The 23,260-nt window shown below is 40.2% G+C and overlaps 1 protein-coding gene across 1 annotated transcript; it reads left to right on the forward strand.

The window, feature by feature from the left end:
* Window positions 1–1,371: 1,371 nt before the first annotated feature.
* Window positions 1,372–19,340, forward strand: LOC127029968 (immunoglobulin kappa light chain-like). Its single transcript, XM_050915832.1, has 6 exons — window positions 1,372–1,414; window positions 1,534–1,846; window positions 11,810–11,856; window positions 15,489–15,782; window positions 17,253–17,324; window positions 18,094–19,340. The coding sequence occupies exons 1-6, from the start codon at window positions 1,372–1,374 to the stop codon at window positions 18,225–18,227; spliced, it is 903 nt and encodes a 300-aa protein (XP_050771789.1). The 3' UTR covers window positions 18,228–19,340.
* The last annotated feature ends 3,920 nt before the right edge of the window (window positions 19,341–23,260 follow it).

Here is a 23,260-nt window from a genome sequence, read left to right on the forward strand (position 1 = left end):
TCACTACCGTATTCCTTTACTCTTCATCTGGGATCTGACAGATTCCTGCTGTGTGATCAGAAGAATAGCAACATACTGCTACTGTTTTATACATGTCCTGGTAGTTTTTGGCAACAGGGGCTTGATTTCAGGTCCTCAACATACAATTGCCAATGCAGTTTTCACTCTGATTAACTATAGTTGCCCATGCAAGAGACTGTCATGGGACGCTGCTGGGATGAGTGACCTTTTCCTTGCACCTCCCTCCCTTCACCTTGAAGTCTGTTTCATAGTTCTCTCTTCCTTATCACTTTGTTGTGCCTGCCAGTCCTTAAGTCATTTCTCCTTCTCGTCCCCCTCAGGGTGGTCTGACAGAAAATTAAACAGACTTTCCCATGGTTATTTATTGGGAAGAGAGGGACCCTTTCCACTGCCACCACACAGAGGCAGATGTCTCTCCTTGCCTGCCTCTCCCTGGAGCCCTGCACTCACGGGCACCTTTCCAAGCCAGTTTTAGCAACATGTGCTTACTGCCGGCTTGCTGCATGTGGCCAACTGCCAGCAGGAGGGAGGCCAAAGCAGCTCATCTCCCTCGTGCCCAGCGAGCTGCAGCCCAGGCTCACTGGTCACAGGGGAGTGCCCTGCGGCACCAGCCCCACTCATCAAGATGCCCCTCTGCGATGGCTGTTGACAACAGCCCTCCTCAGGCTCGCTTTTGTTTTTCAGTCTTCCTTTCCAAGAAGTGTTTGCATCTCAACTAAGCTTCGAAACCAAAATCCTGCGGCTGTGCATTTCCTCCCACACTTGAAACCAAAGCGGAGGCACGTCCCCACGGTGCAGCTGCCCTGGTCGCTGCAGGGTGGAGGGCAGCACCAGCACGGGGGCATCCTGGGCACTTTGGTGTGCCGCAGCTGGATGACTAAGCTGAAGGAGCAAAAGGAGCTCCCTAACAGGATGGGGGAATGCCTCCCACCCACTCGGGAGGGAGTGCCTCTCTGCACCCCTCCGGACGATGGCACGTACTCACCGCCCACCGGGGTGACCTCTGGGCTGAAACCTTCACGCCGCAATATGCAGCTGGAGCTGCTCTCGCTCGCAACCCTTTCTCAGTGGCTCTAGCTTGAGTTTTACAGGGCCACAATCCTTGGATTTACCAATGTTTCTCATATTTACCTGAAAAGCAGACAAGACTACAGCCTTCTGACCAATTTTAGCATTTGTCAGCCTGAAGAGGGTTTTCTGCAAATGTGCCCCATCTGCTTGCGCACAGAAGACCTGTCGCTGAAGACCACTCAACAGAGTCACCTCCTCCTCCCACACAAAACTGTCCCCATCTGGGGTCCCTTTCACCCTCCTCTGACTCTCAACGACAGCAGAGTGTGACAAGCAAACATGCTGCTGCTGGCAGCGCTTGTGGCCACAGCCGCTTGGTCTTGTAAGTCCTTCCTTATTTTCTTATCTTTCCTTACAGGCACCCATGACTGTGCTAACAGGCAGCTTCCCAAATCTCTGAATTCCAGCTAATGACATAATTTCTCCTTTTCTCTTTCCTAGATGGATTTGCACAAGAAATTCCTGTGCAGAGCCCTATATCCATCACCAGGTTCCAAAAAACTGTACGGATGACATGTGAAATTAAAACATTAGGGGCAAATTTTGATAGCACCATCATACACTGGTATCAACAGAAGGAGGGTAAAGCTCCAGAGAGGCTCCTATACTTTTCAGGAGGGAAAGCTTCAGTTGAAAGTGGCTTTAAAGGGGACAGGTACATGGTTGAAAAAGTTTCTGGCCAGACACGGTGTGTTCTTACAATAAAAGGAGTAATTCCAGACGATGCTGCTACTTACTACTGCGCCTACTGGGACCCTCACCATGATAGAAACTCAAAGATCATCAGGCAAAAAACCCTCCCTCAACGACTGAACCACAGGGCTGTAACTGTGCCACTCCCTCAGTCTTCTCACTCCATCTGTTATGAGCTGCTGAAAGGCCAAACCTTTTTCAGCTACCCAAAAAGAGCAGCTAGCTCTGCACAACTGTCATTTTCAAAGTCTGGGTCGTCATTAGCACTCTGGTCTTCAAACACACATCTACTATTTTAAGGGCAAAGGAAGTCTTCACTGCCTTAAGACTTAGCACATAAATACTGGAAACTCGCTCCTTTGGTGCTGTTTACACAGCCATGGCAGAAGTCTGGTGGCCTTTGAGGGGAGCAAACATTGCTTTGATTTTCTAGTCTGGCCACTGTCCTCCCCTAGGAAAGAGAAGGCAGTAAAAGAAAAAAAAACATGCTGAAGAAAGTACCTTGGTGGTGGGAATGATATGCTTGCCATTGCCTAGCACTTCTAAGAAAAAGTTCCCCGTTATAGTCTTCCCTACTGTACGTGTAAGCAACTGTAAGTCCCTGGAAATATCGTTTACCTAATTTGGATTCCGCAAAATCCCACACAGACCAATTTAAATCAGAGACTTACAGTCTCTTATCTACCACAGCTGATGATGTGCTGCATATAACCATCCACTTGTTTCATTTCATGTTAAGGCAAACACGATAAACAGGGGTTTTTTGGAAGGAAGGAGATTTGCTGAAACTGTCAAGTTTGACGGACTTATTTCAAATTTGCAGTGAGTTAGTATATGGCCCTGGGCACAGCAAGCATTTCACAGAGGAGTCTGAGAGGAATAATTTTTGCTTGTGCCTTTAGCCCAGTATGTGCCTACACATCAGCTTTTCTTTTCCTGATGAGGGGTGTAATTGGATACCGGAAATGCTGGACCATCACACAGAATGTGCTAAGGGACTTTAGAAAGAAGATCAGGCTAGGTGCAAATAAACACTAAACACCAGTAGCCTCAGGTCTTGAAAATCTTAAACACAAAGTGAAGTTTAAGTAGGCAAGTGCTCACTGATTTCACTGAATCCTGTTGGTATCTGCAGGGCTAGTCAGTGGTGTGATGCACAACTCTCAGCCAGAAGCTGGTACTGTCACATGCTGTCTTTGTTCATAGGATCTCATGGCAGTTTTCCGAAGAGTTTCCTCTTAGTTCAGTGAATCACCCTTATTTTTTGTTGTTTTCTGCCTTCCGCGTGCAGTGGCTTCCAACATCCATCCCTACTGCACTTGCAGTGCTGCAGTCAGGGTTGATGTATTTCTCAGGGGCCATTCCCTTGTGGTCCTGTCATGGTGTCAGAAAGCTTCCTGAAGCAGACTTCATCCTCATCAGAGCATATGGCATCACTGTGCCCATTTTATGATAGTAAAATTGATGTGGACCATCTCCAGTGGTTTCACCACCTCTAGCACACTCCAGATGTCTCACAGGGGACCAGCACTTCCCAAGCTTCACAACAGCTGCCCATGGTCTGTCCACAGAGCAAAGCCCCATGCAGTCTTTTTCTTCCCTTCCCTTCCCTTCCCTTCCCTTCCCTTCCCTTCCCTTCCCTTCCCTTCCCTTCCCTTCCCTTCCCTTCCCTTCCCTTCCCTTCTCTTCCCTTCCCTTCCCGCTTGCTTCCCCGTCCCCACTGCTCCCCACAGGAGCTCAGGGGACACGTTCCTCTGGCTTGACGCACAGTGTAACCAGCTACCACCCAAGGGAGTCCCCTCCTCCTCCCACGTGGCATTGCTCACTCTGCACCAGGGCCGATTTCCTTCTTCTCTGAGTCTCAACAACAGCAGAGCATGACAAGCAAACATGCTGCTGCTGGCAGTGCTCATGGCCACAGCCGCTTGGTCATGTAAGTCCTTCCTTATTTTCTTACCTTTCCTTACAGGCACCCACGACTGTGCTAAGAGGCAGCTTCCCAAATCTCTGAATTCCAGCTAATGACATAATTTCTCCTTTTCTTTTTCCTAGATGGATTTGCACAAGAAATTCCCATGCAGAGCCCTCTGTCCATCACCAAGTCTAAAGGAAGTATACGTCTGGAATGTCTCTTTAAAGACAGCTCTGATGACACCATCATACACTGGTATCAACAGAAGGCAAATAAAGGTCCAGAGAGGATGCTCTATTTTTCAGGGGCAAAAGTAGTAGATGACGGCTTCCAAGCACACAGGTACAGGGTTGAAAAAGCTTCTGGCCAGAAACTGTATATTCTTACAATAAACAATGTCATTCCAGACGACACTGCTACCTACTATTGTGCTTACTGGCATAGTCACCGTGGTAGAAACTCAGAGATCACCCAGACAAATACTCCCTCAGTGTCTGAACCACAAACAACTTGAAAGATCCGAACTCACTTCCCTTGGTGTGGATGAGCTGCCTGGCCTTAGGCGCAGGCTCTGGAGAAGCAGGACATGCTCGGTGCTGACCAATGCCTTGGAAGCATCAGCTGCCAAAAGCTAGACATTTCGACTGAGCAAGTGCAAAGTGCAAAGGGAATGGTGAAAGTCCAATACCTAACCCATCCTCTGCATTCCACCTTCTCCTCCTTTTCACTCAAGCATGTCCGTGAACTGGTTGCAAGGATTTATTTAATGGAAAGGGACGCTTTTCCATATTGTTGTTCCTGGAAATAGTTCAGCACGTTGTACCGGAGCTCTTCAAAGCCTTTGGCCTGGCAAAGAAAACTGGAATAGAGAACCTTAGCCCAAAAGTTTGCAAAATTTTAAGCAAATAAAAAGGAGTGTTATTTTCACTTAAAAGTTAGTAGCTGTTGGAGAAGGAAGATTTTCTATTTATTCCTCCTGAGATCTGGAGGTGGGAATTTTTGTTCATTTTTTTGAGCTGTATCCTCCTCCTCCTTGCTTATCAATATCTGTGTTTCACTACCATTCATCATAGTAGTGATGTATTTGAATTACCCAAAAGTTGAAGACAGCGTTACCAAAGCTAGTACCAAAGAAAAGAGCTTTCTATATTTAAGACCAACTTTCCGTATTTAAGCAATGCATCCCTCCTAGCTATTGCCTCAAGGTGCATGCTGACCCTCATGCCTGAGAAATTCATCCTCAGAGGTTTTTCTCTACCATCAAGCCTCTCCTTAATATTTTCCTTTGCTGTGGTACCCTGATACTCTCCTCACTTGGCTCATTGAAGAATATTAGTCTGATGGGATGAAAAAGTGACAGAACAATTTCAAACATGTATTAGGTCTCCAAGTGGCTACGGGTCAGTTTTGTCCTCCTCATACTTGCAAGCCCAGATCATACAAGGGAGTTAGACAAGCTGTCTGCAATATGCAGTGTTTCACTTTTGTTTCTTCTAATGAGACCTCCCAGCTACACACTGTCGTGACCATAAACCAAAAGTCCCAGCAACTGCAGGTGAGATGGTGGTGGCCTCCATCGCTGTGTGTCTAAGGACACGGCAGGAAAAGCACCAGTCAGCACCGTTCTCTGTCTACATCACTCCTGCCATTGTTTTGGGGTTGTAATTACGATGTTGCTGCCCAGGAGCCTTCAGAGTAGATGACTGCTTTTGTTACACCTACTTCAGTTGAAAGACCTTCACCCTCAGTCTAGTTCCTCCCTCTAGCCACAAATAGTAATTTCTTAATGTTGTTTTGCAGTTGGGATGCCACACGAGATCCCAGAAGTACTCAAACTCAGTTTCTTTTAAATGGCAAACTAAGCATGCAGGTTGTTTGATCGATGGTAACAGCGACTCCTCTGATGTTATCTTGGGCTGTTTTATAAGAAACCTGTGCGCAAAGGAAAAGCCTCCTTCTCCCACCAGCTGGTATATGAAAAGCTGCCAGTGAGCTGCTGTTGTAGAGCCTGGAGTGCTTCCAGCAGATGGGAAGACAACAACCATGTACCGGGGACAGAAAATGCAACCTGCAGCACACGGACACCTTCACAATGCTTATGGTGCTGGCTCTCCCTCCTTTTCCTCTGCTGAATTGTATTAAGACAACTAAAAATGAACTCCATGCTCATAGTACTTGATGTCACTTAATTGCAGGTGAGAGGGGGTGTACCCCTTTGGGAAAGAGCAGGATCGTCACCTGAAGGTATGTGTTCACCTGAAGGTATGTACACGCACAAACCTGTGCACCTATTTGTGTGTCTAAAATTGAAGAGAAACCTTCACCTAAGTCTTAGGCGTTAAGCAGAGGGGTTATCTAACAAATTTGCAACACTTTAGGAAAGAGATTTGCTCTGAAGGGCAGCTGAACAACCAGGGGCAAGTCTGAAATTCCTGACATCCTCCCAGCAGCCAAGGGGGTGAAGGGCCAGGCCTTCACTCAGTCTCCCAGGGCTGATTGGGGAAAATAATGGGATTTTCCTCAGCAATGGCATAGCAAGAGAGCATGCTAGCTTATTGCAAAGTCAAAACACAGTGTGGAGCACATGGATCAAATACTTTGGCACGGGAACCAAGCTCATTGTCTCTAGTAAGTACCATTATTTTCGATCTGATTTTCACAGAGTCATTCATGTTCTCAGATAATTAAGAATGAAAGACTGTAGGAAAATTAATTTCTGCCCGATAAATCATGTTTTGTCTGTGAACTGCGTGTGGTGCCCCAGTTGGGTGGGTTGATGCGCAATAAATAGATCGACCTTGTGAACAGAGAGATCGCCTCTAGAACAATTACTGAGTACTTATTAAGGACGAGGGAATGGAAAAATAAAGAGAGGTAAAAATTTAAATATTGGGATGGATTCATTCCTGTTCTGGGAAAGAAAAGTGAACTGCTTGAAAGTTTACTCTCAGAACAGCAAGTCAGAAATGCAAAAAGTTTCTTATTGATAGAGGTGATTCAGTCTAAGTTGATTCGGAAGGAAAATTGCCTGGAATGTAATAAATTCCTAGTTCCTGGCCCTACTGAAAGTAACTCGTTTACTTTTGCATTTGTATTATTCTTAATTGTGGTGAAGCTATGCAATCAATAGGATGAATGCTGTTTTCAGTATAAAACATATAGCAATGGCTACAGTATGTTGCTCAGAAAATACATGATATTATCGAGGTGACTATAATTAAGTCAAATCGTAAAAAGCAGAGGAGAGTTACAGAGAAATTTAAAATGTTATCCATGCCTCTGACCAAAAATGTTCTCTGCTGCAATTTGCAATTAAACTGTGCCTGTGTAGAGGCAGCTGCTTTTGCTGAAAAGACGACAGCGTGACCACTTACCAAAGGCATGAACTTAGTTATGGGCGTCAGTAAGTTTTGCTTAGAATATGGACTTTGCATTTAAAATACGGGCTTCAAAATAGGAGTTTGATGAAACTTCAGTTAAGGTACTTTCACACAATAAGTAATTCACAAGACAGGACACTTAGGGAGAAAAAATTGTTTACCTGTATATTTAAATCAACAAATAACTGGTAAACTTTCATAATTTCCTTTGGGAATCATAATGTAATAGCATTTCTTCTTAAAATAGCAAAAAGAGGTTACTTCAGAGAAAACCTATCAGACCAGAGGCAACAGATCTTTGTTAGAGAAATCCCAGAGCTAAAAGGATTAGAACATAGTTGTAAAATAAGCATGGCACTGCTTTCTTCTCAGAAAATGCTGAGTTTAAAAACCTGAATTTTTTACTCACTACAAAAATCGAAGTATTTCTAAAAATGACACTCCAGTCAATGCTGAAAATTCAGCTATTACACTGGGCCAGATTTATCATAAACCTCTATATCAGAGAGACTTTTTCTGTAGCCTATGCAAGAAAAGTGCAGTGCAGGAGATATTGCCAAGCATTATCAGACTGTGGGATGCTGATGTCAAAATATTTGGAAGTGGAACTAAGCTTATTGTTTCAAGTAAGTACAAAATGTAAAACTTAACTACTTCCGAAATGCTTTTCAATACAGTTAGATGCTGGCTGTGTGAAGTGCTCTGCTATTTTAGCTCCCACTAGTTTTAACTCTACTGAATGCTTTGCAGGATTTTCCTCTTAAACGGCATTTCTATATGCAGAACACAACGTCATTGTTTTGTATTTATGTGTGAAATGGGGGAAACACAACAGCTACTGCAGCACGGATGTATAACTAACCCCATTATTATTTTCTTCTTAAAGATGAATTTAAATATGGCACAGATAGCATTTGGAGAACTGAAAGATGTTTTTGTCTTTAAATATGCATATTCAACCTTTGTGATATTTCTAATTCATTCTGAAAGAAAAGTGTCAAACCTTTGGATTACGTTTTCCTTTAGAACTATGTCTGACTATACGAAATGAAAGGAGTTATCTGAGATATGCCCAGAACTGTCTGAAGATATGCATAGTTGAAAGGCTACTCTCTCTTCCTAGCTTTTGCAGAAACCGCTTATTATCAGTTATTACTATTGTTAAGAAAGAATGCCAAACTCAAAATGTTTTGACATATTTATCAAAATTATTTTGCTTCAAGTAAGCTTCAGGTGCTTTGATACTTGCCTGTGATTCAGCTCAGCCAAGCACCTGAGATGAAAACAGTTTGCCTAATTTTGACCATCTGAAAATGGTGTATCTGGTTAGTGGGAGGTTCGATTCCAATCCATGCAGGGTTTTGCTTCACGTTACTGACAACAAAAATATTGGTCGGGGGTCTTGTGCTGCTCAGATCTCAGCATAATGTTCACCAATTCTAGGTCTGATTTTATGGGGGTGTATAAGGAGCAAATTACTTGGCCAATATCTGATCAAATAGATCCTCTGCTGGTGCTGCCTCTCTCCAGAAAGCAGAGATGGAGCCAAGGTGCTCAATCTGCACCGTCCACCTAAACTTTCAGATGACTAAAATTAGTTGAGATGAATCCTGTCCATTTAACAACATACATGCACCCAAAAACTTCCACATTTTTTTTTTTTCTGGTTTAGTTTAGGCGACTCCTCCTTTTTTACTTTTCTAGGGTCTAAAAATTGATTATACAGCAAATCTGATTTTCTTTAAAGAATTCTGTTTACCCATATAAAGATAACAGAACTGCACTGTTACTGCAAAGACTTTATTCACTGTGAGGAGTTATTACAACAAGCTGTTTGGCTCCGGTACAAAACTCATTGTGTCAGGTAAGTTATGTGCTATTTTCCATACAATAAGCGATAGGAGCTTGGGGTGGTCATATAGATGAGTGTTATAGTGTCCCAGAGGGCACTCAGCCCACTTAGAGCCTCAGTCAGCACCATCCTTGCACAAGATTCCCTTCCCAGCTTGTCATTCCTACAGCGAGCCTTGTTTGTATTTGTAATGCAGTGGTTTAGGATCACAAACATTTCTGAAAAGGAGCTGTTTTGAGCCACTTTCGATCATACTTCTCCTTGGAAATGTGGTAGAAAATCGCCTGTAGTAGTTTCCGGAGCCCTCATTCTTTCCTCCAGCTTTACCGAAGGAATAAGCAGGGAATCAAGCAGCTGTGAATTAAGCTTGAAAAAAGAAAACCTCTTCCCAATACACATACAAAGAGCAATATGCAATGGCCATTGCCAAAATCCTTTTTTAATTGGGCTAGTAAAAGTGAAATAACTTGTCTGTAATTATTTTTGTCATGTACACAGCACTTTGGCAGTAGAAATAAATTAGTACCTCCAAATGCTCTCTTATTGCTTAATACCATGCATGTGAAGAAGTGATCCATTTTTTTGCCTTTCCTACAGAAACATTTATTTTAATGGAAAGTGGAGGACAAAAATCTTCTTCCCATTAAATGCGCTTTAAACGCCATAATCCTGGAGTAAACAACTACACAAACACAAGGCAGAGGAACTATTGCTACCAAATGTTTTAAGCCTGGTTAAATACATAAACTTACATTAGCATATCAAGCAAAGGTTGTTTTTAATGATTTCTGTCAGAAAGACTAAGTAAATCATAACTATAATTCAATAGAAATATCCGTGTCAGGACAATCATGTTGTTTTTAGTGAAAATCCTTACCTTGCTAACCAGGCTTTTAGTAACTACCATTTAAAATAAATTATTTTCAAGCATCACTCTAATTCTGTAGGATTTTGTCTTTATGGGATCAAGGCTTCTGACTGATTAATAGAGTAAAAGGGCTGTAGTTACCTCACGCTTAAGATCAGGCATTTCATCACAGCTTGTCTTTTCAGAGACATCAGCTCACTAATTTACTCCTAATGGAAAGAAATGGAGAAAACCAGGACTTAGGATAAGTGACCTTAATTCAGTTGTATCATCAGGGTTTGAGCCTGAGCAGAATCTTTTCCCAGATCTATACTGAAAGAGTAAAATACATAAAGAGCCAAACTCCCATCAACTTGTAATGAACTTGATTTTGTTGTTGTTGGTCTCTTTTAATTAGTTCTGACCAAAAGAAAGTTGCTCAAGACTTACAATAATGCAGGTAACAGAAGGGCTGGGATTTGAGAGACTGGTTTGGCATTTGCATTTGGTGGAATAGATGAGTTTTTAGAAGCTTACGGCAGAACGGGAATATTAATCCAACATAAACTGGCAATACAGGATTCTTCTGTAAGTATCTTTCCAGGGAATTTAGGCACTCACAAGGTTGCAATAGGGAAGCCAAGACTGAACCGAAGACTGAACCAGCCTCTCCAAATCCAGTTTTTTTCCTTCAGCACAGAAGCAGAGCAGCTTGCTCAGCCAGCGTGGGGCTGGTTTCTCTCTGCCATCTCTTCTGCTACAGCTGCAGCTGGGTCTTACTGGCAACTCACAAGCATATTGCTAACTTATTTTGAAGTGATAAAAAAACAATCATCTGCTAACATTTCTAGGAAATAATTTCATAACAGAAATTATGGCAGCAATATTTGATTTCTTTAAATGTTATCTCCTAAACATTACTGAAGTATCTACCTTGTTTTGATCAAATGCATTGAAGTTCAGAGTTCAAAAAGCTACAATTATTTTTTGTAATTATATATTATAAAATACACATTGCCTAAAGATAGATTATACTTAAATTTATTTATACATTACCTGAAGTTGGATTAAACTGACTTTCTGCCCTTTTAAATCAAAATGGTGAAGTATGCATTAGTTTGCATATATGCATGTGCATGTATGCATTAGTTTGAATTAATTAGTATTTTTTTTTAACAGGGAAAAACATGAAGCCCTGAATCAAAACCCAGTAGACTTGAAAGTCCAAACAAGTGTTAGGGCAGAAGGATGGAAGTGTAAGACATAAATGAGGGAAGATGTGGCCACTCAAAAGAAATCTGCAGAGTGAAAGCCTCTTACCATGAGTAATATTAATAGGAACATTTGCTAATGGCTTTACAATATTAAGGATTTCATGTGCATGAAGATGAATTCAGTATCCAGTTCTTTTAAGGCAATGTTCACAAACAGGTTTTGGTGTGAACATTCCCCTGTTCATAACAGTCTCTGTTATCCTAAAGCCATGGCCCAAAAAGATCAGCTTGAATTGGTGATAGCATGCAGCTCTAGGTTCTTGTTGTAGGATATATATTCATACACAGATGTACATGCACATATATATAAATGCATTATTTCCCATGTTGTCAAGGTGATAACCTTTACTGTTCCTCACATTTTCCATAGAAACCTCAGGGGATGCTGAAGGAGTCTCAGTCTAGAAAATTACAAATCTCAGGTGCACAGGATCTGCTTAAATATTTCCGTGATTTTTAATGCCCACTGTTAAATTAGGGCTCCATCCTCCATTTTGTCAGTATTCCAAAGCATTAGTTTTTGTGTACAAGTAAGCTTATTTATTTAAACCTGAAGGACTAACATAAGTGAAATCTGTTGTATGAGCAAACACAGGTTCATCCATACACCATTTTATAAGGGAAGTTTTAATTATAGAAATCAGAGTGTCAAAAGAAACAGGTGCATTTCTAATTAGAAAATGAGGCTAGGCTGGGACACAAAGTGAGGTTTTAAAAACATTGAGACTAGATAGGTTTTTGCAAAGCACCTGTAAACAGTGAGTATTACAAAGTCTTCGGAACTGGCACAAAGCTTATTGTTTCTGGTAAGTTTTTTAGTATCTAAGAAAATATGCCTTATACCTATAATCCAAAATCTAGATGAGAGAGAATGTGATATGCTATTTTAAAATTATAATACAGATTAAAATACAGATTTAAGGTATAATACAGAAAAGTGATGTGGACTTTGCAGTAGCAGAATTCATTTCTTTAGCACCGAAATGCTTGTATAAGAGAGGTCAGGGTGAAATATAGGACTTCACATAAACCATAAACTGCTGAAATACAACTTCTTTTGGATACTTAGGGCTACATCAGGTCATTCCCTTGTGCAAAGCTTACTGCCCAGAGCAGCAGGGTCAGGGTAATCCAGAAACGCGGCTGTAGATTGCCCCTTGGCCTCAGAGCAGGGGGAACAGAGGTGCTATACAGGAAAACATTGTGAGTGCCGACAGATGCCCTAAACCATGGCTGAAGCTCTGCATATCTCTGTTTGATCAAGGGGAAGGTCTTTCCCCATGGATTTGTCCTAACAAAGCTGATTTATTCCAGCCAAGAGGAACTGAGCTCTCTTGGATGCACCGCAGCACCGGATAGCTGCAAGCAGACAATAAATAATCAGAAGATTAAAATATTGGGGGGAAATCCTGGACCTTTGGAAATGTTGCCATTGGTTTCAGTGTCAGCAGGATTTCATGTGAGGTACAGATGTTTTTTCCAAGGGAGAAGCCAGAAGGCCCTGGGGAAGGATATGCGCGGGAATGATGGAAGTTGATGCTTCTCTACAGCATACACAGATGCATGTGTGATGTTTTCTTTTGGTACTGACTACCTGCAATAGTACTGCGTAGGCAAGTACAGCAGGATTTGAGGGTGAACAGTCCTGATCCCGCACCCATTTAAGCGGATTACAGCAACCTCAACATGCAGAGGGTTAGGCCACAAATGGGTAAATGCCCCTCCACTAGGCTTGAGAGGAATCGTGGCTGTTCAGGACTGCCTTTCATTAATTCAGTTAAACAGTGGTCTAGCATGCACGTATTTTTAAAGCGTGTGGTCAAAACCACTCACCATCCTGGAAAAAAATTAATTTTTCTAGAAAAAAAATCTAGACGAAATATGGTAGCTCAATCAATGCCCCAGACACCAACAGTTTTGGTTTGTTTTGATATATTTTTTTTTAAGCAAGGGATGGCAAAGATTAGCTTGAAACTGAATTTAAAGTATATATCACTAAAGGCTTTTTGGGAATAGCAGCATTAGCTGAGATTGGATTCAAATTTTCTACATTCATGTAGCCAAATGAGTAGACTTTTATTGTTCATATGATGGTTGTTAAATCTGGTCCTTGTCCGGCCAAAACGTCCCAAGCAGTTTCTGTAAGGGAATGTACCAGTGTGGGTTCAAAAAGATTTGGCACTGGCACAAAACTCATCTTCTCCAGTAAGTGTTTTCAAAGACTTATTTTCTTAAGTTTTGTAATGGGAAAGCTTTGGAGTGAAGGTTGACAGCTCTTTAAGGTATCATCTGGGGAGGCTCACAGTAGGTCAGGACTATACTATGTTATTATCAACGATAATACCTGAAGTTGCTGGCAAGCAGGACAAGAATGCTACTTAGGAGCTGAGTGTGCTGAGTGCTCTCAGCTCCTACTGGCTTGGAGGGGAACTAGGAGCTTTAAGTATCAGACAAAATTACTCCATTTTGTGGAATCATCCAAGTAATGAGAATTAAAATTTCAGCTTAAGAACACATTGACCTTATTTATAAGTCTTATTTATCGATACTTATAAAGAAACTGTAGAGGAGTTTCATTAAGAAAACTTTTGACAGTTAATCTATAAAAACATACATTTTTAATCCAAATTTGTTAATAGCTCATTGATTACAAGCCTAACTCCAGAATTTTATTTGCACTATTTTTTGCAGGCTCACTGCATTATTACAAGAGAGAAAAGAAAGATTTTAGCTCAAGAAATATCTGCACATGCTTATATATTATTTTAAAAAGACCTATGTACCTTTAAAAATCTGCCTTAGAAAACTGTTTAACAAAGTAAACAGCAAAATTTTTGAAAGTTTAACTAAAACAAAAAAGACAGTGGAGTTGAAGTTCATGACTTTAAAATTCTTCAGAAAGGATCAGATCATTTGCCTGGAAAAGCCAGTGTAAACTGTCTTGTTGACTTCAACGACTTTACAGATCAGCCTGAAAATACATCAAAATCTACAGCCAATTCTATAAGTTTTCGTCCTCTTTTCCATAAGCATACCTACAGTTTATGGAGATATATATATATTTTTTTTCCACACACAAACATATATATACATGTATATATGCAAAACTTAATTTGTTCAGTTCTCCACTGTCATCCATTTACCTATGTGTGTACATGAGACTCTCCCATGCATGCACACAGTTGCAGTTACTCAAGCAATATATTTCCTCAGTATTGTGATGTGATTTAGGTATTTCATTTAAGCTAAGCACCTAGGGTCTTTTTATGGTAAATGGAAAGACATTGGCAATTCCAGAGGTGGAAATTATTCCATCTTAATAGAAGTCTCTAAAATGGGCAGGATGAACTAGTAGCTGGAAGCATCTCTCTCTGCCTCTCTATTTAGATTTGATAATCCAAGAGAATAACATTAAACTAGACAACTAAAGTTTAGCCTACTGAAATTAGTCAGGGCAACTTACTAAGCTTTGAAAAATCTAAAAGAAACATCCAAAATAGTAATGAGGCTTTGCAGAATGCAATGTCACTGGGATAAGATCTACAATCTTCAACAATATTTCAGTTTCTTAATGTTTCTCAAAAATAATTTTTCAAACATTTTAGTAGGTTTCTAAAGTTTTAAACAACCAGACTTAAATTTATTTTTCTAATAAAATATTCAAGAAATCTTCTGTGAGATACTTTTTAATCTAGTCTAGAAGTAGACTATTAAATTTGCCTTCCTCTGTCTTCCTCTAGTCTTCCTCTATCAGATGTGCTGCTTGACAAGAAGCATGAACGAAGCAGTCTAGATGTTAGTGTTCACTAAATAATTTAGGACTTAAATAATGTTTCTCTATGCACATGGCACAGTATCAAAGCTTAGATCAAACATTTTCTGGACTCTGGAAGACTCTATATTGTCTAAACAAAAATGAGTTTAGAATATTTGAATTGAGTCTTGTCTTCTGATTTTGTGCTTGGTTTTCTGTACCATAGTCATAAAAGCCTCTATTCATTTTAGTTCTCTATAAAATAATACATTTTAAAATAAGGTTAAAAGTCATATTTTCTATTCCTAATTATTCTAAATAGTATTGTAACTGTTTTTGACAGAGAATCAAAACTTGCCATTTGAGTCCATTGAAATAATATATAATATAAAGTGTGTTTGAATGCCAGGTTCATCCAGCTTGCCAAAAACTTATTTTTACTTCAAGGATGGAAACAGCTGTAATTCATCCATCCTATTACCTAAAATTCTTTTCATACATAAGACATTTCCATTCCCATCCGAAGTATTTCATAACAAATTAGAGAGCTAAAACATTTGTTAATAAGACATTTACGTTGTTGCTCTTCAGAATTTGTATTTTGTGGCTGCGTATTTATTTGCTGTACACTATTGATCTTCCAACTCTATTTTGTTAATTTTTTTCCTCCAATAACCAATCCAGACAAAGGAAATTCTGCACCGGCAAACTCTGAAATCCTGCAGAAGAAACATGAAAATCAGATAACATATGTTTGCCTTATTGAGAAATTCTACCCGGAAGTTATTCGGGTGACATGGACTGATGAAGAAAGTAAGGAGGTAACAGACAACGTAGTAAAAGGAGACACCTGGAAGCCCACAAAAGAGGATGAATACTCAATTGGCAGCTGGTTAACTGTACCAGTGGAGAACAAAGACAAGAAATATTACTGCAAATACGAGCATGAAAGCCAACTGGATTCACTGTCGACACAAGGTATATACTACATATTAAAAATCTCATTTTGTGTATTATTACAGACATCACTTTTTCTTTGCAATAAAATTATAGAAATAATGCTTTCTATTACTGTTCCTGAAAGCATCTGTGCTCCTTGGCACAACAATAGCTAAAATACACATCCAGAGAAACTACCAAAGTTTTCCCAGGAAAAGCAACCCAGCCTGTGCTATGCTCCCCAAGTGAATGTCCCTCTGTAATAGGAAAAGAGCAGTTCTTGAATCTCATCAGGTGCAAACTAGCATAGCTCCAAAAGGTCTGCGCTGAGCCATGTCAGTTACTTTCCAGTCTACAGAAGTTTCTGAAAACAGTATTACCTCTCTGTTACTCATGGCTTACAGGTGTAGGTCCCTCTGACACCCCCTGACATTAGTCACAGCTATAAAAAACTAAGGACTTAAAAATGAGGTTGCTGGGGATGTAGAGCAAAGTTTAAATATATTATTTACTCATAGTCCAGCAACAGTGAGGTAATAACCATGTATGAAAATAAGATATCACATTTAATTGTGGAAAGATTGATTATGCAAAGCAAAATCTGAAAGACAATGCAATTTTAAAGAAAAAAAGTAACCTATAATCAATGCAAATTGCTTAAATCATGGTAATATCTTTAAGAAAAGCTGCCTATACTGGTTTAGATTAATCTTTTCTCAGTACCTACCGCTGTTCAACCTATTATAAATTAATGTAACTCCAATGATTGAGAGCATGGCCATAAATAAACATTACATTTTGACCTTCAAAATATATTCTGACAAAAGTATGCTTTAAGTTTATTTAGATGGAGAATGTATTTAGAGATGCAATACGGATGTCTTTAAGCCCGTGTATCAACGCATACAAACACCATAACCGAGAACAAACACAAATTTTCTGTTTCAAGCACAAAAAGGGTTTATTTTAGAAAACAACCACCACCAAAATAGCAAATTCCCAATAGGGGAACCTTAGATCACACTCTCCTCAAGATTATTCTTTAGTGTTGAGCAACCGTTAAGTAATAGACTAAGTGAGGTCCCTTCCGATGTAAGTTATTTTGCATTTCTAATAACAGTAGTTTGTGAAGGCAAACAGACTCCAGCTACTTCAATGACAAGATCAGATGGTCAAATTGACTGCAGTTCAAAATAAAAGAGACTCTGCCAAGGAACAGCCTAATGGACACATTCCTGAAAGGGCAAAGGCAAACCTCCCACTTACGGCAACAAATACCCAGACACTTCTCTACGAGCATTTCCCCCCTTCAAATGCTCTCTGCAAAGGAATCCTACTTGTGAACATCTGCTCTGCAGACAGATCTTAAACATCTTTTTTTTGTTGTTTAATACTAACTTCCCATTTCACTGTTACTGTACTGCCTCTTTTTTTCCCCTATTTCTCAATTCATGTTTGTTAAAATTAAAGAAAAGCCTAATTGGGGCATTTAAACTCTCTTTCCACTAGATTCTACAAAGATGGCTCCTCAGGAAGAGGACTGCAGCACATATCCCAGAAACAGCACAGTTTTTAATAGAGGTAATTAAAATATATTAAAATGTGGGAAAGCAGTGCATGTCATGCAAGAGTTAGATATTGCTATATATGCTCAGAACATCATGAAAATGATCTTTCTAAATAGCATACAGGAAATCTTTTAAGTCTGGGGTCTGTAACTTAAAAACGCTTCGGTGCTACTCTGAATTAACTTCTGTTGTGGATTATAAGAAGGGGCTCTCCTACCTTTATTAGATAGCTTTATTAGGAGCTTTCTTAGGATGCTATAGATGCTGTTCGGGCTACTAGATTATTAGCCTGCATTAAGTGCCACTTTTTTAAATACCTGAAGTAGTTAAATGCTCAATGCTTCAGCTGATGCTCCATCAGCCTAGCAATTGCCCAGCACTTCGGACAAAAAAAAAAATTTTTTTTTAGCTTGAACTGGGATTTAGGAAGAATAGTGAGCATTTATGTTCAAAAAATCCAACACAAAAGGATTCAAGCAAACACGGTGCTACCAGTAATCAGTGCTGGAAGCACTAGAATTGTGTTCTTGCCTTTGCAGGGAATAATAACCCAGTGGCACTGAGAGGCAGTCTAGTGCTAAGAAACCCGCTTGGTCTAGAATTTATTAGCAGTGCAAACCCACTCAAAGGACAGTCAGACATTGTATGTGTTTATACACTGTCCACCGGAATCAATGTAATTGCAGCAGTAAACAGATTACACATTCCCAGTTCTACCCATCTTTTAGGAGGTTGTACAATATTGACATTAAACGAGACTTTCTGTCTTATGTTTGTTACAGATCACTTAATGCACAGGACAGCATACTTGGTGTACCTCGTCCTTCTTCTGAAGAGCTCCATGTACTATCTCATCGTACTCTTCTTCATCTACAGAATGTGGGTTCCAACCAAGCACCAAGGAAAGAAAGCATAAATGCTGGTTTAGGAAAGGCTTACAAAATCATCTTCAATTTGCTTTGCTATATACTTATCCATATAAACTCCCCTGCTCTCAGTGTTAAATGTAACAACAACAAAAAATCCCAAAATAATTTTCTGGCATTAGTGCCTAGAGCTTGTTTTGCTTTACTGCTAGTGTTTTTATATCAGTCTGGTTTTCCTAATTTTTCTGAGTATTGAACTGAGGTGGGCAATAGGAGTAAGGTTACTTACCTTGGATTTTAATCCGAAGTCCATATTGCAAAATGAGGAAGGTACTCACATTAAAAGTAGTTATGCATGCCGAAGTTTAGAGGAGTAACAGGGCTTTTGACATATAACACACAGATGTGTTTTGTCATTGCGCTTAAGGCCTAATTAGGAGCATTCCTGTGCTGTAAATTCACAGATATTTGTTAATTTTTACTTTCAATGATTTATTGCAACTCTCATGTATCCACCAAATCAGGACTTAAATATTCTGAAGTGATGTGCACTTTAAGAGTCAATTAAACACAACTTTAAAAAGTGAACATAATATTTTTGAATGAAGAAGTTAGACGAGCATCAAAGCAATTCTAAGGTGCACACATACAGAAACGGAAGAAATCCACCAGGCCCCACACCAGCACTGTGACACAGACTGAAAACCTGCATATTGTATTTTTAAAGAAAGAAAACAATTGTAATGATCACGAACATCATCTTGTTTAGAGATACCTTTTTAAGTTGAGCAAAACCTTAAATCTGAAGCTTTGATAGAGAAAGTGTTTTCACAATAGAGGAAAAATTCTCAGATGTTGGACTTTGAACTCTTCATCTCCAAGTTCCACAAATCAGTTCCTTTCAAATTTCTGTGGAAAAATTGGAAGTAGACATATTGGGGTAAAGCATTTGCTCAGTTTGGGGCAAAACACTGCCATAAGTTTGGAGGTAAGTGCCTGCAGCATTTACACTCACTACATTTGTAATGATGTAGAGGGCAATAAAAGCTTTCCTCCAGGTGCATTTGTGAGGCCTGTGTTTATTCTCCAACATTTCCACAGCATGTACCAAGATGGCTAGAAAACCTGATTCATTTCTCTGTTGGTATAAATTCCTCAGGAAATAAAAAATCCTTAAAACCATCAGTTTTCTGCTTTTCAATTTATTAAACAGGAACTCTTTTACACAGAAAAACAAAAGCTAGCTTGTTACATCTTTTCTGTTGAAAAGCTAAGCCAAGCCAGCGGGAAATGCAGTGCTGTTACAACAGGACAGACTTCTAGCGCTCACGCCATTGCAAGGGAAGGAGAACACAAGTCAGGCTCAGTTCTAACAACCACAGCTATTTTACTAACAGCGTATCTTACAAGCTATTTTACCATCTGCATTTGAAGCCAATGCAACCAATTACTGCCTTCAATGTCATGTTACTCTTCAATGCGAAGAAAGATGTGATGTCTAGTCTTTAGTCAAACTCTCTTTGAGAAACAGCTGATATCCAATGCTATTATTTGTTAAGGCTCAGTTCCAATCAAAGTGAAATAAAATAGCTACAAAGGTATTTTTGGAATCCAGTTACTGTAGATTTCAGTAGCATCACTGATATTACTGTCCCGGTCTCCCCTACCTTTATCCCTGCTAGAGAAATGCTTGATTGCATTAATGAACCAAGATCTCTTTCACTAAAATGATCCCCAAATCCACTCATCGTGTCTTATACAAAAAACTGAAAGATGCTGTCCATGCAGCACAGGAAAACAGAGAGAAAATACAGCTTTTTAAGCTTTTTGCACAAAACCCCCTGCCTACGTGCAACCCTAAACCACGTTGAGCATAGCTATCACCTCACAGTTTCTGGGGTTTCTCAAGTACGTGGTTGCAGGTTCTACATCTGCAACAGCTCACATGTCCCTGAAGTTTATTTATACAGACATATACTGTTCATACTAAGTTTAAAATTTTTATTTATTTGGCCCAAATAAGAGGACAAGTGGATTTTTAAGGCTTCTGGGTGCCGGGGCATTTGTTTGCAGGAAGGTTTGGTTATTAGTGGAAAAACCCTGTAAACTGAACCAGTCACAACTGGTTCAGAGGAGGTGGGCTGCGATGAGAATGGGTGATAAGCTGAGGACAGTTAGACCACAGCCGTCCTGCCTTTTACCACAGTATACTTCTAAACCATTTCCTTCTAATGGAAATACAAACTGATAAAAACCACATGCCTAAGCTACATGTAAATAACACAGTGAAACTCACTGTTCGCTACGCATGTTGGTCTAACTGCATGCTGGTGATATGTACGTGTAGGGGCTATTGCTACCACAAAAACATGGGTGCTGCAGGATGTCTGCAGGACTTGCAGTCTTATTTATCATGAGTGTACACCAGAGTTAGATGTTATCTATTAAGTGTAAACTTGTTGTCAGGACTTTGTTAACACTTGAAAGACATGTCTTCTCAAGTACATATCTTACCACAACTGATTTTCAGTGATTTCAAGCTTCTACAAGTATGAGCATTACAGCTGCTCTATTCCTGTTACAGAGTTGCAGAATTAATGCAAATACTACGAAAATGGCTACAGGCAATCTCGTGCTTCTAATGAAAAGAAGACAGAACGGCATCAACTTTTGCCATGAAAGCACAAAGGAGTAATCAGCACAAATGAATTTATTTGTGGAAAGGCATTTGCAATGTATTCTTTATCTCACTAGAATAATTTTGTGTCCTATACTGTACAACAACTTACATGCTTGAGAATATTGACATCTCAACTATCAAAATAACCTACAACAGGTGATATGGAAAACTACCCGTGGATTCCTCTCACATGTAGTTGTAAATGAGAAAGGTGAGGATAAGGATTATAGCAGCCTGCCAACAGCTAACTTCTGTTGATACTAGGTACAAACACTAATAAATTTTAAGAGAGATTCAAATAGTGGACTATTCAGTTTGAGATTTTGAAACTGCTGGGACACCAGCACACACTTAGAAAGTGCTGAGGAAATGAAAAATCTCAGAGGCATAGTTTCAGAATTTGTTTCTCTGCACCTGTAGATATTTACAGGGAAATAGATCGAATGACAATTAACAACAAGTAATTGACAAGTTTTACCTAGTGAGTCCAAACAATCATTAAATATAGTTCCACCATAGAGAAGTTTTACTTCATTGTATTACCAGTCTCTTGATAAGGTACACAAGACAACACTTTCTAGTAATTACCTAGTTCTTGGAAGATTAACCTCAGGAACTACTGAATACATCTTGGACATATATTTTCATACCACTGGGGAGGCAACCTAATACACATATGTCAAGAAGATACATCTTTGTGAGATATTACAGCACATGGGAACTATTCCCTTTGCTTTCTAATGAATAAACTCTCCTGTCAGCAGCTCCACCAGCAAGTCAGCCACAGACTCTGTTGCCAGAGTTTCCAAATCCCAACAACTTCCCCCCGAGATTTTCTTTTACAGAAGTCAGGATGAATGAAGACGAGAGTCAAGTCAACAGATACTCAAAATGGGGGGCTCAAAAGAAAAGGCCACCCACTGTTCCCAATGAGCACTAGAAGATTTCAAATCAGAAGCTTCAGCTTCTCAAGAAGATTTCATTCCTCCCCCAGCTGGAGCTTTGCCATTTGTGGCAAAGTGAATGCCTGGGGCAAGATAATCCTGAAAATAAATGAAGTAATTCCCAAAATGAGGAAATAATCTCTCATATTCAACCAAAGTGCACTACAAAAAGATACAGCTCTCTGCTGTGACAAAGTGCTCAAAGGCCCCCAAAAGAAAGCTTAGGTGGTCACAGGGCTATGTGCCCAGAGACAGCTCCTGCAGGAGGCACTGCTTTGCAGGAAGGTGGCCTGGTGGATTAGTCACTTCAGGGAGACTTTTCCTTTCCTTTCCTGGAATAGCATAACTGCCAATCATTTTGAGGCCCGAATTGTAAAATAACAGTAGGAATAAACTGTTTCCAGGCTGATTTGGTACATGTACTAGCGGAATGATTACTCAGCAACCAAGACTTCATATCTAGTCCCTTCACCTTTAATATGAAGTCTCTAACCATTTTCACATAATTTAAATGTAATTTCATTTCTCATACCCATAAAGGGTGCTTGAACCAACACTATTTGCTTGACAGCTGGGGCAGTCTAGCAGAAAGAAAGTGCACAAGCTGTTACTGAGTGTCCTGGTTTCGGCTGGGACAGAGTTAACTTTTTTTTAGTAGCTGGTACAGTGCTGTGTTTTGGATTTAGGGTGAGAATAATGTTGATAACACTCCGATGTTTTAGTTGTTGCTAAGTAGCGCTTATCTTAAGCCAAGGACTTTTCAGTTTCCCATGCTCTGCCAGCAAGCAGGTGTGCAAGAAGCTGGGAGGGAGCATAGCCGGGGCAGCTGACCTGAACTAGCCAAAGGGGTATTCCATACCATGGAACATCATGCCCAGTATATAAACAGGGGGAGTTGGCCGGGAGGCGGGGATCGCGGCTCGGGAACTAACTGGGCATCGGTCAGCGGGTGGTGAGCAATTGCATTGTGCATCACTGGTGGTTTTTTTGTTTGTTTGTTTGTTTGTTTTCCCCTTCTTCCCCCTCCTTTTTTGTTATATTCCTCTTCATTACTATTATTATTATTATACTTCATTATTACTATTGTTAGCATTATATTTTACTTTAGTTATTAAACTGTTCTTATCTCAACCCACGAGTTTTACTTTTTTTCCCCTCTTTCCTCCTCCTCACCCCACTGGGAGGGGGAAGGGGGGAGCGGCTGCGTGGTGCTGAGTTGCTGACTGGGGTTAAACCACGACACTGAGGCTCAAGCAGCAGCTCGCTGAGCTCAAAGCGATGCCAGTCACAGGCCCCTCACCACCACTTGCAATATGAGGCATGGCAGATGAATGCACATGCAGCATTAGCCTGGCTAAACTGCAATGGACAACACATTAGCTCGTTCAACTCATACATGTGGGCAGGGAGGAAGAGAAAGAATAGAAGGAGGGGGAGGCAGAAACATCAGCCATTTCTA

This window comes from Gymnogyps californianus, chromosome 2 (assembly GCF_018139145.2).
Source record: "Gymnogyps californianus isolate 813 chromosome 2, ASM1813914v2, whole genome shotgun sequence".
Taxonomy (NCBI): domain Eukaryota; kingdom Metazoa; phylum Chordata; class Aves; order Accipitriformes; family Cathartidae; genus Gymnogyps; species Gymnogyps californianus.

Bases quoted from the DNA above. Each gene is read 5' to 3' on its own strand.
- LOC127029968 (XM_050915832.1), top strand. From the start codon at position 1,372: ATGCTGCTGCTGGCAGCGCTTGTGGCCACAGCCGCTTGGTCTT. The intron at 1,415-1,533 runs GTAAGTCCTTCC...TCTCTTTCCTAG, and splicing joins GGCCACAGCCGCTTGGTCTT to ATGGATTTGCACAAGAAATT. The intron at 11,857-15,488 runs GTAAGTTTTTTA...TAACCAATCCAG, and splicing joins CACAAAGCTTATTGTTTCTG to ACAAAGGAAATTCTGCACCG.